The following is a 19,194-nucleotide window of genomic DNA, read 5'->3' on the forward strand; positions in this document are numbered from 1 at the left end:
TGTGTGTGTGTGTGTTCTGTCTGATGGCCAAGGAGCAGCAGGTGAAGCCTGTTAGTGCCCCCAGGCGACAAGTGCGCTTCTCCTACCCTCTCGAGCTGCCTGCACCCAGGGTTGTTCACTTGCCACCCTAATACAGATGGCATTCCCCTAACAAGGAAGGACTCTCACATGTTAGCTGGGTTAAGCCTGATGAGGGGAAAAAAAGCTGGATTATAAAGTTTATCTTTAGAGCTGTGATGAAACCGATTAGCAGGTCTCGTTTGAATAGAAAAACAAATCTGCACATAAATAAGCTGTTATCCTTGAGATAATGCTTGGTTTGTTTTTAGCTTTCTGTAACTTTACACCAGTAATTAGCAGACTGCAGGAAAACTTTACTGCTTTGTTTCTGAGCTGAAATCTGGACGTGCTGTAGATCATATGTTTGTAGAATTTGACCCACAAGTCATTCTCATCAGAATCTATTAGTCAGGATTGCAGGTCTGTCTTTAAACAGGGAAAAAAGATATATATTTCACAGGGGAGGAAACCAACTGTAGCTCTCACAGAAGTGTTAGATTTTAATTGGATTCAGAATATCAGTAGCGCTTTGCTTTTGGAGAGCATTATTTAAATCAAAGGCGTGAGAGTTACTGTTCCTGGAAGCCATCTGTATTTTTAATCTGTCTTTTTAAAGTAACTTTCTTTTGTAATTTCTACTGACCAAATCACATTTAATTAAAACAAGGCAGGTAACTTATTAGCTGTGAAAACGATCATTAAGTGCACTAATAACCATCAAGGGAATAAAACAGTGTCTACTCCTTTCTCGCTGCTTTGTAATTGGCTGCTTGATGGCAAACTGAACTTTCACTGGCTCTAAAGCTCTAAAGCTCGTTATATCTACAGACTCCATGAATTGGGGGTCAGTTATTTAAACTCTGCATATTTTTAATACCAACCTGAAAAACTCCTCTCCACAGCGATGTAATTAAAGATTGTTTGTGCTGTGCAGAGTGGCTTTGTGTGAGTCCGAACACAGAGCAAATGTGATTTCTGGCATCAGTCCAGTCCTTATCATGTCCTCCCAGTGAAGTCTGTTTGTCTTCATTTGGTCTGCAAGGCTTTTGTTTATCGCCACATATTTTTTGGAGTTGGATTAAATATGAGGTTTTCCCCTTTATTATTCACAGGTATGCAGTTTGACTTTTAAAAATGTTTTTTTTAATTAACTTATTCCGCTTCTCTGCTTTGCAAACACTAAAAAATATAACTGTGAAATATGTTACCACTCGTTTATACCTCAGTCATGTTTCAGTTTAATTTCATGAGGTTTATAGTGATGATGTAATCTTTCTGGGAAATTAAGCTGAGAGGATTTCTGTGGATAACACAGGTACAAATTAATTTATTGCTGGGTGTAGCTGTAATACAAACCGAGATAGCAAAGTGTGGACAAACTTGCCCGAATCCAGACTTTAAATCACTCTGCTCCACTGAGTGGACTGAAAGTTTTTTGTTTGTCTGGTTCAGGCAAAACGGCAGTTTCTAGGTTTAATAAGGAGTGACGGGGAAAATCAAATCCACTCTTCAGTGTCAGACTTGAGGAGTCAATAGAAGTGAGACAGAATACGTGTGTGAATGAGAAGGAGTCAGTGAAGCTGCAAGGAACAGAGAGAGAATACCTGGGATCAACAAGAGACGAGTGTCACGGGTGATTTGTGACAGACAGACAGACAGCAAGAGTGAAAGGGAAGGTTTACAAGATGGTAGTGAGACCTGCTATGATATGTGATTTGGAGGCAGTAGCACTGACAAAAAGACAGGGGGCAGAGCTGGGAGCAACCGGGATGGGCAGAATTAGAAATTAGTACATCAGAGGGATGGCTCAGGTTGAGATGAGAAGTTGAGAAGTTGGAGAGGCAAGGCTGAGATGGTTTGATGTGTGCAGAGGAGGGATAGTGGATATGCTGGACATTGCATTGGTTTTCGAAAAGAGGAAGACGACATAAGATTACAGGATGTAGTGAAAGAGGACATGCAGAAGCTTGGTGTGACGGAGGAAGATGCTAGGGATAGGGTGAGATGGAGGCAGATGTGGCAACCCCTAATGGAAGTAGACGAAAGACGACAAGCGTCAAACTGAGGAAGGATACTGAGTGCAAGGAGTTAAAAATTCTGTGTGATAGGAGGGAGGTTGATGGGTTTCTGTCAGCTTACCTAGAAAACAGAAAAGGCTGTTTTCAGTATGTCTGAGATGGGATTAAAAGTCCTACAACTCATTCCCAAAACCTTGCCTGACTAAAATTTGAACCCACCCTCTCCTTCAGTGTAGTCACTGTTGCTGTTAGAAGTTCTGCTTACTGAAACCAGATAAATCAGCCCTTTTAGCATCAGCCACAATTAGCAAGTATTGTTAGCACTGGTTATTGCTTTTCCCAGTCTAATGATATCTTAAGAAAGTTATAATTAACTGTGCGGACACAGAGGAAAGTAAACGAGTGAGCCTTTTTAATGAGTTTACTTCTTTTGCTTCCAGTGTGATTATTTGCATCCATGTGTGCTTTTATTCTTTTTAATTAATTTAACTCCATCTTGATGAAGTTGTCATCCTGACTGTTGCTTTCTTTTGTCTATTTTTAACAGTCACCAAGAGTGAAGGAGGGATCACAGAATTCGGAGGTGAGTTTAACCATTTTACAGACTCTTTAAATGACCGTAACTCTGTTACCATTTGTGCCGGAGACACAATTCTAACGGTTTCAGAAAGAAGAGAAAGACAAGCTTTTTAAGGATATTCACTGTATCATGTTAGCTGTTACGTTCCCCTGAGGGGTCTAGGCAGGGAGGGGGAAGTAACAAAAGTGACCGGGTCAGAAAAAGGAGTCAAGGAGGCAAAAGGGTTAAATTAAAGAGTTTTATTAAAATAGCTCAACTAAAAGAGACTGACAAGCCGCTATCACCATTTAAGAAAACAAACGAAACTCAAATGTTCGTCAATAAAGCACAAAGAAAGTCAAAAAGAGTGCAGCTCACAAGCTGCAAACCACACTAATGGCACTCTGGCCCAGAGCTCACCTTTCCCTGGGCTTAAATCTCCTTAATTACTGACGTGAGTCAGCTGTGTAAAAGGGAAAGGTGGCACCTCAGGCAGAAGAGGTAGTGTGACACGCCCACACAGGCACCTTCAGGAGGAGAGAGGCCCTGCTAGGGCCGTAACACCCCCTCCCATAAATACAAACCCATGGTTTGTCAAATTACGATAACCAAAACAACTAATCAAGTCCGTAACCGTCGCATCAACAAATTGCAGGCTTTCCACCTACCAAACCCCATAGCAACGGTTAGGCATTTCCTGCGGCAGCTGCCAATCCCATCTCAGTGGGTTCACAACATTGCTAGAGAGTGGCCCCAGACCCTCAAAACAGTGTCCCATGTGATAGCCAGGGCTTCAAACCATCACATGTGGAGAACCCAGCAGGCAGCTAGCAGGCTTTACTGAAACACAGACATGATTGTTAGCAAGGGGTGCAGGTCTGAGTGGTGGTTTTAAACATGAACTTTCTCCCCGCAAATCATTTTGAGGACCGGAGAAATGGTCAACCAGCGGCAGCTCAGGGTTAATTGACCCCTTACACTGACCACAGGAGCCCCTTACACAACTATGCCCCAAGTGTGGTCCTTTGCTGGGCCTGACAACCTTGTTAGTTTGAGAACCATGAGTGACTGTTTTCAAATCAGGCCTTCTTCCCTTTCGATACGCTTTCCGCTTAAGTTTCACACAACCAGCAACCACATGGCCAGGCTTGTGGCAGAAGAAACACAGTTTTGCTTTGGAACTTGAAACCACCACTTTTTCAGCCTCGTTAGCTGGCTCCCTCCTAGCTCTCCAAGATGTATTGTAGTGAGAAGGGATGTCACATTCTACAGCATTTGTTTCATGAGTTGGGGTAAACTCATCGGCCAGTATGGCAGCCTGCTGTAAAGTGGAAACCCTCTGTTCACTTAAATAAAGCGCAATACACTCAGGAACAGAGTTTTTAAAATCCTCCACAAGCATGAGCTCACGTAACGACCCCAAACTGTTAACCTGGCTTGCAGAGCACCACCTACCAAAAAGCTTTGCCTTCTCCCGAGCAAAGTCAAGGTAGGACTGACCCTGTGCCAACTCCAAACCTCGAAAGTTCTGCCTATAGGCCTCAGGCACAAGTTCATAGGCTTGGAGGAAGGCACTTTTGATCTTTTCATAAACTAGGCTGTCCAGCCTAGACAGACCAGAGCAAGCTTCCTGAGCCTTACCTGTGAATTTACACAGCAACATCAACCCCCACACGTCTTCAGGCCACTGTAATGCAGTTGCTATGCTTTCAAACACACTGAAGAAGCTCTCAACACTGGATTCACAGAAAACGGGAACCAGGTGGATGTTATTGCTTACAAACGAGCTTCTAGACACCTGTGCACTGATGGCTTCATCAGCCATTTTGGGGGCCGGAGAAGGCTTAGCAAACACACCCTAATTAAGACACTACGACACCCGTCTGCCAACTCACTCAGCGACTACTGAACAATTAACAGAAAACTACACAACTTACTTTAACTGACCAACTTACCTCTTGCCACACACACACACATATTAACAAATACAACTTACCCAGTTCCTAAGCACAACAACCTTTACCTACCTATCTTCTGGAGCGTGCTGGGCTCGAGGCAACTTTAAAGGCAGAACTTCAGCGACCGGAGCCCTGAATTGCCTACCCCCAACAGGGAACTAATCCCCGCCCAGGATTACTCCGAAAATAAAAAAGGCAAAATAACAAAAGAGTGCCCGAAAGAAGAACTTAAAACGAAGCTCAGCTGGACACTCACCCAACTAAACTGGGAAGTTGAATCTCTAAAGGTGAAAAAAAAAAAAAAACCCAGATAATCAAAAACCAATTCCAACTCAAAACTCCCTTTTCAACAATCCCGGACGAGCCCCCACTTATGTTACGACCCGGCTCAAAAGCCGCAACATAAAAAAGGAGACGAATACCAGCGTGTAGGTGAAAAGAGGCTTTATCTTAAAATGGACTATCAGGTTGTCTAAAATGGCTGGTGCCACCAAGGCAAAGACTAGTGAGCTCCCTGGGAAGCTTGCCTCAGGTATGCTTTTATCCACACCTGATTAGGTGTGGCCAATTAGCACCAGCTGAACACACTGAGCAGATTAGAGGCTGCAGAGGGACGTAACATTAGCACAAAGCATTCACAAGGTATTTGACAGATTACAACAGACGAGGTGAAGAAAATGAGTTTTCTGGGTATGTGTGAGGTGGGTTGCAAAGACTTCAATTTGGAAACCATTGCCTTCACTGTAGTCATCTTGGGAGTCCTGCTTTATTTGGATTGCTTGCAGAGTCCTGTTCAGTTGCACAGACCACAAGCTTCAACATCCAGCACATTAATCTGACTCAGTTTCCCGTCAAAGCTTATCCCTGGAGGTGAGAGTTGGGCTTTCACCTACAAATCAGATCAACCAGCAGTTTTCGGTGGGATACTCTGCAGATTCCAAGCTCAAGGGCGTTATCACACTAGGTCATACTGTCAGTGGATTTTTCTCATTATCTTCTGAGGCGTCTGAGGGACGAACATTTTGCACAAGTGATTTAAACTTTGCCCTAAGACAGCTGGGATAGGTCCCGTGATCCTGAATATGGATAAGTGGAAGGAAATGGATGGCTGGTTTTGGCCACATCAGGACAACCATTACTCACTACACTATAGACTCGCCAGATTTGGCTTCATGTAAGTTTTCTTGAAAATGAAATTCATAGGGTCGCCGTCGTGACACAGTGGATGTGGGTATGTGTAGCTGGTTAATAAGGGGCTTCCAGAGAGTGATCCAGGGGTGCACGAGAGGGCCGCCTAAAAGCGGGGTAGTGGCCGAATTTTAATCGGATAAGTTTCAAATTCCAGTATTGACCTGTATATGACACAAAGGTTTGAGATCATCAAAAGTTTTGGCATGAAATCATCCTGAGAGTGACAAATCTTTGTAGCCAGTTTGAGTATGTCTAGTGGGTGTTAACATTTTGACTTTAAACTAAAAATAAAACCTCATAATCTTCCTTTAATAATAGTCAAACATCACCAAAGTCAGCGACTATCTTAATATACAGACCAAAAAAGTCAATCAACCAATTTTCCCTTTAGGTTTTCCAGACTCCTGAGCCTTTAAGTAGTCATCTCCAGCCTATGGCCGCAGGTCTGGCTGAACTACCTCAGGCTGCAGGTCAAGTTCCGCTGCAGCCCACACCAGCCACCGCTCAATCTACTGCCCAGGCTGCATCTCCCCCACCAGGAGTACCTGCTGCTGCTGTTCCCCCTCAGGCTAGTCTCCCTAACTAATACTTCCCATCATAAGCTTTTATTTAAATGCTACATGTTTACCTATCATTTTTTTTGTAAAGAGGTAGTTTGCTCATCTTTCTTGAAGGTATCAAAATATAGTGTGAAAGTGCAATTTTAGTAAGATTTTTCCTTCTGTTTCCACAGATTTCAGCTGCCTCAGGGGATGTTCAGGCTCCCATTAGTTTGGTATTAAGGTTAAGGTATGTTTGACTCATTTCTCATTGTATTTTTACCTTTCGGTAAACTTTGCACCTCTCATTTGCATTCTTTCTTTCCATCATCCCTTCAGAAATTCAAAGAAGGAGCTAAATGACATCCGCTTTGAGTTCATGCCAGGGAGAGGTAAGTGTGGCTGTCACAAAGCAGTATACAAAATGTCCTGAGGCAAAGAGTTGACTGTTCGGGGTGTCACATTTGTGCATAATCAGTAGGAAAACCGACAGTTTAACAAATTGCATGAGCTGTATTTGGTAAATTGGCTTTTTGTCATTGCAGCTAGTAAAGCACATGGGTGCAACAAAGCACAAACGAGCTCATTTAGAATGTAAAGTGCTGAGAACAGAAGGTGCTTTTTTTGGTTTGTTTGTTTGTTTAAGCAGGAAGAGCGTGAGTGTTTTGAAAATTATTAAGCCGCGGTCGTGTTCTGTTTAATATTTGCTTTTATTAAACTCTGTTGTGTTGTTCCACCTGTCACAGTCGTCGTCTCATGCTCTGACTTTTCAGACACAGCAGATGGTGTGTCTCAGGAGCTGGTGTCGGCAGGCCTGGTGGACGGGAGGGACTTAGTAATAGGTCAGTGATTTCAAACATTCCCCTGCCACGTTAACAAAATCGCCTTTTCTCACTCAGCATGTTTTTGCTCAAGGCTGAAAACGAGCCTTTTAAAGGGGGATATTTTTAACTCAAGCAGGTCTGCATTACTGCACATTTACTGCATTAAGCAGGCATAATAAAAGCCTTGCTGTGCAGCCACACAGGCCAGGGATTCAAGAAAACCTAAAAACAAATAAGGAATATTCTCTCATGTTGAAATGTAGTTAGTTGTATGATTAGTTAGTCTAGTTAGAAGGTTAGACACTGAAGAATATGTTTAGCTTCTGCTTCCACTACGCTAATTCATATTTATGTGAACAACTGATGTAGAGCCTCTTGTATTCCTAGAGAGATGCAGGTTACCGCGCAGGGTTACAGAAGGGTTTGAGATTACAGCATACTTGTGGTAATTGATACAGAAGTGTAAGATATTTAAGATATTTGTATTAAAACACTCCAAAAAGCAACATAACTAATTCAAATGAAGTCTAGTTGACAGCAATACTTGGCTAGTAATGTTGGCACCCATCTGTGGGTCAGATTTTCAGTGTTACAGCAGTTTGAACAGACGAGTTATTTAAAAAAAAAAAAAGAAAGAGACAAAATATAAACATAGCTTTAGAAATCAAAACTGTTTTTGATAATTGGGTATTTTAACACGGCAAGGTGGAGTGTGCCTCAAGTGGCTGTTCCAGGAATTGCCATTTTTGGCATTTAACTCAGTTTTAAACTCCAAAAGTTGCAAATTAGATCAAAGAAATTGAGCAGGTAACAGCATAATGTTAAATCTCACAAAGGCCTATTCTTGGTTTCCGGGTATAGACAGTGATGTTAGGATGTATTTCTTTTCATTCAACTTAAAGATTTCTTCTCTTTTTTAGTTGCTGCAAATTTGCAGAAAATAGTCGATGAACCTCAAACCCATAAAAATGTCACTTTCAAACTGGTGAGTGTAACATTTTCCATACTGGTTAGAGATCTTATAGAATTGAATCTAAATAAACTATAGAAGTTGTGTTTCGGAAATAATTTTCAGCTCTGTGGTGTAGTGGATTACACACTCGCTTGTGGGTTAGAACCTGTGAGGAGAACAAATCTCCTAGCATAGGTTTGGGCACTTAATAAGAGACTGGGACTGTTGTGGATTGCCACACTAACCGGCTTATAAAGAGATCAAATGAATTGGTTCGGCCATCCACAGCAGTCCTAGTCTCCCATTTAGACCTCTTGAAAAAATGTCAGAGATCAAACATTAGAAGCTGCCTCACTTGATATAATATAACACATAACAAATGTTTGGAAATCTGTTCAAGTTTCTCGTGCGGGAAACAAAAAAAAAACCGTCTGCTATGTCTGCATATTTTGGTATCGGTCTTAAAAATCCTGTATCGGTCGGCTTTAATTTATTAAAACAAAAAACTCTTTAAAGGAAAACAACGTTATTGCTTTTCTGCTTAAAGATGTTTCTGCTCATCATTTTAAATCCATGTATTTATCTTTTTTAGGCTTCTGGAATTGAGGGATCTGAAATACCAGACGACATCAAGTTGATGGGCTTTGCCCAGCTCAGCATTAGTTAGATGTTCTACCTGGGACCGTGACTTGCCTAAAAAATGTGAAATTAAAAAAAAAAAAAAAAATAGTTTGAATGCATTTTTTTTCCTTTCCATGGCTGTAAAGAAACCACTACTGCCAAAGAGAACAGTACCATTATTTTCTTTTTTTTTTTTTTTCTTTTTTTGTCACGTATAGGATTATAAAATGCCACCTGTTGAATTTTAGGTGGTCAGCTGAAGTATCAGAACGTACAGTATGAGAATCACTCGAAAAAGTTTACAATGTACATGTAGAAGGATGCAATTATCCACAAGAAATGTTTTCATTTCCAATCCCGGTCTCCCCCCTTTCCTATCTCTAATGTGACGCATTTGCACAATCTGAACTAACACCCTTGAACCCTGACAAGTGTAACAATGCCTTATATATTCATCAGAACTACTGAATGCACATTTTTTTGGGGGGTGGGGACATCCCCGGTTACCGTATGGAGCATTACGTTGTCTGAAATGCACAAGTGTGCTTTCAGGTGCAGATGCCAAACTTTTTGCTGCAGCTTCACACGCCAAATAGAAATAAAAAGTTTCACATACTCTTGTTTTGACGTTGCAAAACAAATTACTTCCTACAGAAAGAGATGGACGCATCTTAGTGTCTCGGAGTCTTTGCATTTAAAGGTTTTTCATATTCTTTATATTTTCCTATCATCAACAAATCCCATGAAAGACCAGTTACTTCCTGAAACATCTGAGCAGCAGCTTTTTTTTCAACAAAGTAAATGATACAAGTCTGTGGGGACTATTCAGCACTTAACTGATAGACATTAGCTCTCTGTGTAGCATGTTTGCATTGATTTAAATTAAATACCAGAAGCAAAGTATGCGTAAAACTTTGGATGTGCAAATTACTATTATTATTATTATTATTATTGTTATTAGTATGATCACGTCTTGGGTTATGTTATGGGATTTAATGACAATAAATGACCCAATAAATTAAAAATTAATGCCCTTCTTTAAAAAAAAAAAAAAAAAAAAAAGCATCAGTGCTTTCCAAAACTCCAAACCGGCCTTCGTGTTGTGATTGATTGAAATACGTGTAAAGTAAAAAGTTTTGCAGCAGCTGAAACCACATGTGCTGTCTGAGCAGATGTGTCCCTCTTGGTGTTTGTTTGTCTGTTTGGAATTGGTTTTAACAAATTCTCACAAAGAAAGAGAAAAAGACTAAAGTGTGTATTTGTTTATGTGAATGGATTCTGAGTACTTGATTTAACCTTTAGTATGTAAATAATGACATTTGGCTCTGATTGGTTTGTTTTTTTTATACTGGGTGTTTCACTCTTGGCCTTCTTTCTCTTAAGACACGATTGGGGTTGTTTGGCTGCGTGAAGGATGACGACGATGACACTGCACATCAGGCTTTGAATTTGCTCGTTTCTTTGCAGGACGTATTATTGCTTAATCTGTCACGTGTGATCATTTGCGCATCAACAGTTTTCAGCTTTTAACTTTCTCGCCTTTTGAAAATATATATTTTCCTATGGCGCTGTCCCCATGCAACATTTCCCCCTTCCAAAAAAAAAAAAAAAAAAGATCTTTCGCTGGGCAACAGAAAAAGTGTCTCTTAGTAAAGCACCAAGTGTGGGAGCTGTTTACAGTAGCTAGTCCTTTTAAGACGCATCTGAAGTAATACAGCTGCTTTGCCATCGTTTCTGAAAGTGTCTTTAATGAAGATTTCCGTCACTTTTGAAGATCTGAGCCGTGATTGTAAACGTGTTGAATGATCAGAACTGTTCGACCGCGCTCTGGATAATTTTGTGCATTTATGTCCACCGATGACGTGGCTCGATGATGAATGTGCATATCACAGTTATTTGGCACCGACGGCTGCAGAAGGTTCATTTACCGCTCTGCTCTGCTCTTATGTGTGGATCTGAAACGCCAGCGAGGTTTTAGTGTTTCATTTGATGATGTGACAACTTCGTAACCAGATGCCATAGTGAACCAATCTGAAGGCATTCGTTTTTCTTTGCTTGCAGATGAAATGTTACAAGGAAATATTTGAACACGTTTATAGTCAAAATACAATTTTACGCTAGCCTTAAATTGAAAATGACCAAGTGTAATTTTTTTTCTGTGTGTGCGTGTGAAGTTTCTCTCTGGTTTTGAGTTTGACTTTCGCTGTCTTTGAAATGTACTTCCTGTTACTTGTGAAGCTACCTTAAATAAAGATGTACAGGCGTGTCGACCCAGGTTTCCCCCCTCGGAAGGGAAGCGACGAAGTCAGCCACGCAATGTTGTGCATACGTTTTCAAACTGCAGTATTTGGTGCCATTCTCCCGTTATAGTCTGCAGACTGCAGAGAGGATTGGTCTGTATGAGCCCTGAGAGACGTGTGTGTGTTACATAGATTGAGCTCTGCTTTCGGCAGAGTTGAAGATCTAATGGCTTTCTCATCCTTTCTCCAACAGTCCCACTTACACGCAGTCTAAGAATAAACTGTAGCAAATGAACAGATGACCGGTTAAAAAAAAAAAACTAAAACAACCCATAATACACTTTTGTCCAGGCAATAACTAATCAAGGCTGTAATATATTTGAAGTTTGCACCTGTTTTCAGTTTAGTTTCTTTCCATTTCATTTCCTCTGATTTTAATTGTTTTGGAGTTCAAAGCATGTTTCTCTTGATTATTTTTAATCAATAAAGAATGAGCATATCAGCCTCCTTTTAGAGGTCTGTCGCTTCTTTTAAATGCACCATTCGCTGTGATTTTTGCAGAAGATGTGGGCAAATTGCACACAATAAACAAAGGCATCAGAACTGATTCTAGATCTGTGCATTGTCATTTTCCTCACGTTGCACCTGTTTCTGTTTCAGACTGAGCTTGCTCCTTTGGTATCAGTTCCTCCAGATTTATTGTCCTTACTATCAGTTTTATTGTGTTCACTTTCTCCTCTCTCAGCATTAAAGGGCTGCATCAGCAGACATGTTTAAAGCAGGAAAGCAGGGGGAGACGGATTCTGTAAGGCTTTGAAAACTTTTTACATTTAGCATAATGAGTTGACCCTCCTGTCTGTGTCTGTAACTACGAAAATACAAATGCTATCTTTGACTTATGTAAGGGAAACACTGTTGAAACAAGGGTCTGACTGGGCAAACATCCAGGTGGACTTTGTCTCTAAATCGCCACTTTGCCAGTTTGGGATGGCACATTGTTGTGTAGGATGAAAGGCAACAGAAGTTATCAAATTCTGCATTGCTTTCTTTTGAGGAAAAAAGCAAGAAACTGAGAATAAACGTGCTTTTTGCTCACAGAATTTCATCATATGTGCATCATTATTAGCCCAGAGACAGATCTTGCCCCCCTGTGACCATTTATTGGATAATCAGAAGAAAATAAATGGATGTTAAATGTGAACTGTTAACTGTCCTGAGCTATATATTTAGATCATGACTTTTATAATAGAACTTGTTCAGTTTTTCTGTCTAATATTACAGAAGTTTAATGAGTTTTAAGAGGCTAATGCTGCCATTAGGTGACAAATAAGATGGCATTACTACTATCAAACGTACTAACTAAAAAAAGAAAAACTAATGGAGTGTTGTTATATACCTTTATCAGATGTATGCAGCCGTCATATATCTCTTAAAGGGAAAGCGACATTTTAAAAAAGATTACTACATCAGAAGAGATGGGAGATTTAATGAAGTTAAGAAGTGGATTAATCAGTCTAACCAATGGCCTGTTTTAGTGTTGAAACATAATCAAAACCTGATACTAATGGATCACATTTGGCAGTGTACAGTACATCAGCAGTCTGTTAGCGAGTTGGGAGGTCGTAAAAGCACAGTGATTATCAGTTTAAACATTAACCAGGTCACGTTGATTACTTGTGGCTGAACCAAATCTTTTCTCATTTTCACATGAAGCTCTGAGGACTTAGATGTAAATATGAGCAACTTTGGGGAGATTTTGAAGGAGATTAATTCATTTGGTTTATTTCAGAAACGTTTGGTGGTTGCATTATGCATCCCAAGCATATTTCTAGCTTTTGACGTTATTGGCCAGGTGTTTGTCGGCATGAGCTTCCCACACAACTGCAACACCGACTGGATCGTGGAGCGTGGGCCCAACCTGACAGAAGAGAGGCAAAAAAATCTGACCATCCCAGTGAAGGAGGATGGAGGATTTGAGAGCTGTTTGATGTTCACGCCGGTGGATTGGGATTTGGAAATGATTGAAAAATATGGGATCAACACCACAACAGAATGTGTTAATGGAACAGATTTTGAGGCATCTGGTGGTGCCTCCAGCATTGTGACAGAGGTAAAACGTCCTTAGTGTTCGCAGGAATGTACCTAGTTGTTCCAGGGATTCTGTTGGCTTGCTCTGTATGAGCTGATGACCATCAGAAGAGTAAATCACAGCAAAGCATTTCAACATCTTTTTTTTTTATATAAATGTCTCCTCTCGGGTTGGTCCTTTACAAAAGAAAGTTGGTGTTTTGCATGACAATAAAACCGACTTCTTCCCTGCTACTAGTTTGACCTGGTGTGTGACAGGAGCAACTTCATTGAAGCATCACAGTCCATCTACATGGCCGGTCTTCTGGTTGGAGCACTGGTCCTGGGCTCCATGGCTGACAGGTATGGATCATTATCCTTACGTAATGACACTGATTAAATGCAAATCAACACTGAATAGTTTTAGTGTTGATCTTTTAACCCATGTAAAAAATAAACTTGCAGTAGCTTTAATAGTAGTCAAACTGTGTAGTTGTAACTTATTGCTTTGATTGGGACGTTAATGAGGATGCACAGAAACGGCTCATCCCAATGAGTATGATTTGTTTTTCATTCTTGTCAACAGATTTAGTCCAGATTCTTTTTACACGCAGTGATTCAGACTATATCTACACCGTTAGGGTTGACTGCCAAGTGCAGCATATTAAATCAGGTCACCCACTGGACATAATAAACATGATGTTGGTTTATTTTCTAAATTCTGAGGAAAGACCATACACATCATGCTTGCATATTAAAGTCCAGGATCAGTGAAACAGCTCTTTCTTGTCTCTGTAGGTTTGGTCGCCGCTTTGTTGTCCTGCTTTCACTCCTCTTGCTGATGGTTTTTGGTGTGGGAGTTGCTTTCTCACCCAACATCTACGTTTTTATAGTTCTCCGATTTTTAGGCGGAATCTCGGTCTCCGGCATTGTTGCTAATGCATTTGTAATAGGTAGGTATGATGTTTAGTCACAGCTGAATTTAATGCCACAGTGTACCCCTGCATCCTCCCTGGTACCACTGAAGAGTATCTACACAGCACTGTACATGCAAAAAAAACCCAATAATTTCTTGTTTTTTTGTATATTTTTTGCACAAAGTTAAATGTTTCAGATCATCAAACAAATGTTAATATTAGACAAAGATAACGCAAGCAAATACAAAATGCACTTTTTAAATGGTGATATTCACTGTTTCTGCTGCAAATCATAGTACACACACACACACACACACACACAAACATGCCAGCAGTGAATCTAATAGATTTCAGCTTGTTAATTTAATTCTATCTAATAATCCAGGTGTATGTTGTGTACAGAAGTACAAATGAGTTTGGCATGATCTTGTCAGGGGACACACGCATGCTAAAGAAGACTGTAAACCAGAAATCATCCTTTTCCACATTTTCTGTTGGGCTGAAGGAGGAGAATGGAGTGATTCTTCCAGGTTTGCGTTGTGCACCATTATCTGCCACTCCACTTTTCCTCTTGGACTGATTCTGATGTCTGGTGCTGCCTATTTTATCCGCAATTGGAGGATCCTGCAGCTGGTGCTCTTCTGCCCACTTATCCTCGTTCTGGGTATTTTCTACTGGTCAGTTGGCACTCCTGTCACATTAAATATTATTACCAACATCGTAGAATAACTTTATAAATAAAATGACAGTTTGTGATCCTTTTAACCAGGATTCTCCCTGAATCAGCTCGCTGGCTCATTACCCAGGGCCGCAAGAAAGATGCTATAAAGGAGATCCAGAGGGCAGCCAAGGTGAACAAGCGAAATGTCTCCAAAGACCTGTTGGAGAAGGTGATCAAACTCTTTGGCTTCAACCAAAATCAAAGAAAATATAATACTGAAGCACACTCACGTAAAAATGTAATTGTTTAGCTGGAGGATGAGACTACAATCAAAAGAGGAAACATGTTGGACATCTTCAGGATATCATATCTGAGAAAACGTGCTCTCATCATGAGCTACGTCTGGTGGATATAATTTTTACCCTCTAAAAGCTGCCACATTTATTTCCTCTCCTTTTTGGGTTGACTAAAAATATCTCTCATGCTTAACAGGTTTGGAACTAGTCTGATGTACTATGGACTGAGCCTGAACGTTGGCAGTTTTGGTCTGGATATTTACCTGACACAGTTCATCTTTGGTTTGGTAGAATTTCCCGCACGTCTGGGCAGTCTGCCTGTCCTCCAGCTCATTGGGAGAAGGATTGGTCAGTCAGTAGTGTTACTTTTTGGAGGTTTAGCTTGTCTTGGGATCCTTGTCATACCAAAAGGTACTTATATGCTTTTTCATTTATAATCTTGAAGATTAATTTCCCTAAAAAAATAGTCCTATAAAAGCTAAATCTGTTAAATGCTATGTCTAGCAGGAAATGTACTCCACAGTATATGTGTAACTTGTTTTTTGTTTGTCCATCAGATCTTCCCATAGTAATAACAGTCATAGCTGTATTGGGAAAATTTTCTGCCACTGCCAGTTTTTCCATAGTCTATGTTTATACGGCAGAATTATATCCCACCAATATAAGGTAAGGCATTATAATAATGAAATGCTCAATTTCATTTATTTATTTTGATCCAGTGAGTTTGATGATTGGTTCATCGTCTGTACTTGCAGGCAGAACGGTGTGGGTCTGAACTCCATGTTGGCTCGTGTGGCAGGCATCCTTGCTCCTCTAATCGGGCTTCTGAGCACCTACCACTACACCATTCCCATGCTGATCTATGGAATCATCCCCCTTGCTGCTGGGGGTCTCTGTTTACTACTGCCCGAAACCCGTAACGTTGAACTTCAGGACCATGCCGAACTTACGTAAGTTACCAAACTCCACTTCAAAAACCAAAAAATCTAAAGGGTTTTTCATAAATATTGTATTTTTTTTTATTTCAGCAAACTTGAGGATGGGGCTGCTGAGGATGGGTCTTCGACTAAAGTGGACAAAATGGAAAAGAGCACAAAACTGTGATTTATATGGTGAATTTATATGGTTCACACCTTTTTACACTCATTTTCTAAACCAGTGCACTGATAAAAAGATTTTGTATACGGTTCGCTAAAATGAGCAACTTCAGCTGAATGTTTTTGGTAGTTACAAACTGTTAATGAATCTTGTTCTTCCAAAAGTTATATAATATTTGATAAATTAGATGTATATGTATAGTAAAAGAAGTATAAACTGTAATTGTTATAAACTACCCCCAAATAAAACTCCCAAACACCAACCCCCTGAAGACTATGCCCCTCCCCCCCATGTGTGTGTATATATATATATATATATGTATTAGGGGTGCAACGATACACAAAATTCACGGTTCGGTTCGGTTCGATACTTTGGTGTCATGGTTCGATATTTTTTCGATACAAAAAAAATGTTCATGCCTTTTTAATTTGTCATTTATTAAAATTATAAATATATATTTTAACTCAAAAGTACAGTTTTTTAAATTTAACCCTAACCCTTGTGCGTGTTTTTTATTTTGACAGCGAATGCGCACCTGCGGACCACTTATGTGCAGCCCTGGTTATTTAGCTCGTCATATTGCAGCCACAGAAATTCTTTTGTCCATGAAACCATAAAGCTGCACTTTCTTTTTGCCTTATAGTCTGATTTGTCATAACTTCTCCGTTTTGTGGTAAGCTTTTCTTTGGCTGTCACTTCTTCACCCTGACCTGTCTTATTTGGCTCAGCAGAACTAAAATATAAATCCTGCTGCTTTTACACACGCACTCACATAAGCTCAGCGATTCTCTGCGCGATCAACCTCTCACATGTTTAAGCTGCGGGAGATTTCACTTGTCATGTTTGCATAGTAAGCTAACGATTAATAAGACGATGTCAGAGGAATTGGTGCACAAATTATCATCACTCACAGATCAGTGCTGTCGCTCTCTATACACAGTTCGCACGATTGCAAAAAAACAAGCGCAAATTCAAACGTGTATGAATTGTCACATATTGACAGTGGCTCACCGATGCCAATGACATAATTACCCAGCTACATTTCTGAAAGAATGCAAAAGCATTGACATATATTTTTCCTTCCTACAATAGCCCGACGGGCAGGGAAGAGATAGATTTTGGTAGCCCGACTGAAAAAATCGCTAGCCCCAGGACGTCGGGCTAGCGATTTTGCGAGCCCTGTATCTGATTGAGGAATCACTCATCTTTGGAAAAGAGAGTTTATTACAGAGAAATGTCTCTTTCCAAAATAAAAGCTATACTATCCGCTTCTTCTGGGCTATATTCTCAGCAGCATAAGGAGAATCATGTGCTAACAGCTGTCTAAATGACTCGGCTAAAGTTAGTAGCATGCTTGTTGTTTTTGTCTTTGCACTAGGATGATGTCGGCGTAAATGTGCAGTCATATTCGTTGTGTTCCCACTAGTGCTTTCAGGTTAATCTCGTTGAAATGACCTTAACACCACAACACGGCAAATCTCCGTTAACGAGCTACCACCGATCGCCCCGTGCATGGGGCTAGACGGCCAACACATTAACGAGCTAACTGCGCTAACACACTAGTTCCCACCCATGTAATTGAGCATTGCATGGCACATCCAACATACTGTTTTACTTTAGTCCATGACTCGCTTACCTTCAGGGTCATACGTCACATGAAAACCAAAATAATTCCAAACGCCAGATCTGAATGAGGGTGGGGGAGGTCCATGTTGCAAGGAGAGCTTAACTTCTGTCTTGCTAGCTTGCCCTGCACTCTTCCTTCTGACGATGCTGTCTGTGTGGAGCGCTCAGTGGATCTGCGCTCGACAGTGCAGCCTAGTAGTCGAACGCAGATTCACTGAGCGCTCAACACAGACAGCATCGTCAGAAGGAAAGTTGATAAAATAAATTACAAATGTTGTATTGTTCGATACATATGCGTACCGAACCTAAAGCACTGTATCGAACGGTTCAATATCGATACGAATATCGTTGCACCCCTAATATGTATATATATATATGTATATATATATATATATCTCCAGTATGAAGAGTTGGACAGCACCAGGGCCCGACATGGTTCACGCCTACTGGCTGAAGAAGCTGACTGCACTCCACGAGCGTCTGGCAGCACAAATGAACCAGCTGCTAGTTAACAAGAGACACCCGGAATGGCTAACCGAAGGCCGGCCTGTCCTGATCCCCAAGGACCCCAAGAAGGGACCGGTCCCCTCCAACTACCGACCAATAACAATATATATATATATGTATATGTATATATGTGTGTGTATGTATATATGTGTGTGTATGTATATATGTGTGTGTGTATATATATATGTATATATGTGTGTATATATATATGTATATGTGTGTATATATATGTGTGTATATATATGTGTATATATATGTGTGTGTGTATATATATATAAATATATGTGTATATATATGTGTGTGTGTATATATATATAAATATATGTGTATATATATATATATATAATACAAATACAAAGAGCCTGTTTCATTTGTTGTTATCTATCAGTAGTCTTCCCCTTATTGAGTTTCTATCTCATTTCTTATAGTTTTTATCTGATTTAGTGCTCAGTTTGTATAAAGGAATCAGTGAACTTTTATCTACATGTTTCAACACTGCAATTAATTTATTATTAGACTCAGCTGAGCCCACTCACAGTCCTCAATCCCCTGCGTCACTAGTGAAGGCTCTGAAAAACCTCCTAATGGCCTCTGGTAGGAAAAACATCTCTGTGCTTTTCCTGCTATCTCAATGCAGCATTCAGTATTGCTGATCATAATATTTTACTAAAGAAACTAGAGTTCATTGTTGGTATTAAAAGAGGTGCACTGCAGTGGATTGAATCGTAACTGTCTGCTTTGTGCATCTAAATGGGTCGTCTTCTTCACATGAACTTAGTCATGCAGTTCCACTGGAGTCTTTGCTAGGAGCAGTTTTATTTACATTATACATTCTTCCCTTGGGTAACACTGTTGGAAAACGTAGCATACATTTTCACTGCTATGCAGCTGATTCTTTATCTATGAAGCAAGAGGGCACAAATCATTTAATATAACTACAGGTATGTATTAAAGACCTAAGGCTTGGATGTCCTGCAACTTTCTTCTTCTAAATTCAAACAAAATTTTATTTGAACCTAAAAATCTTAGAAACATGACGTCTAAACAAATACTTACTCTG

The 19,194-nt window shown here is 40.2% G+C and overlaps 2 protein-coding genes across 3 annotated transcripts in view; both read left to right on the top strand.

Moving 5' to 3' along the window:
* Positions 1-8,992, top strand: part of oxsr1b (oxidative stress responsive kinase 1b) — a 41,321-nt gene extending 32,329 nt beyond the window's left edge. Inside the window, exons 12-19 of one of the 2 annotated variants that reach the window (XM_086306344.1) lie at positions 33-110; positions 2,626-2,661; positions 6,178-6,354; positions 6,520-6,575; positions 6,665-6,717; positions 7,099-7,167; positions 8,070-8,134; positions 8,694-8,992. In XM_086306344.1, the coding sequence (XP_086162470.1) occupies positions 33-110; positions 2,626-2,661; positions 6,178-6,354; positions 6,520-6,575; positions 6,665-6,717; positions 7,099-7,167; positions 8,070-8,134; positions 8,694-8,768 (609 nt within the window). In that variant the 3' untranslated portion in view covers positions 8,769-8,992. The remainder of the gene's footprint in view (positions 1-32; positions 111-2,625; positions 2,662-6,177; positions 6,355-6,519; positions 6,576-6,664; positions 6,718-7,098; positions 7,168-8,069; positions 8,135-8,693) is intronic. The other variant, XM_086306343.1, reaches the window with a different exon arrangement.
* Positions 8,993-9,135: 143 nt separating this feature from the next.
* Positions 9,136-18,223, top strand: slc22a13b (solute carrier family 22 member 13b). Its single transcript, XM_086306341.1, has 10 exons — positions 9,136-13,072; positions 13,289-13,392; positions 13,828-13,982; positions 14,452-14,623; positions 14,716-14,836; positions 14,918-15,012; positions 15,100-15,314; positions 15,461-15,569; positions 15,659-15,853; positions 15,932-18,223. Exons 1-10 carry the CDS (start codon positions 12,698-12,700, stop codon positions 16,005-16,007), a joined length of 1,617 nt encoding a protein of 538 aa, XP_086162467.1. The 5' UTR covers positions 9,136-12,697; the 3' UTR covers positions 16,008-18,223.
* Positions 18,224-19,194: the final 971 nt, after the last annotated feature.

This window comes from Aulonocara sp. 'chitande type north' Nkhata Bay, linkage group LG9, assembly GCF_057382095.1.
Source record: "Aulonocara sp. 'chitande type north' Nkhata Bay isolate Kocher_YH1m ecotype deep benthic linkage group LG9, A_spYH_male_GT1.1, whole genome shotgun sequence".
Taxonomy (NCBI): Eukaryota; Metazoa; Chordata; class Actinopteri; order Cichliformes; family Cichlidae; genus Aulonocara; species Aulonocara sp. 'chitande type north' Nkhata Bay.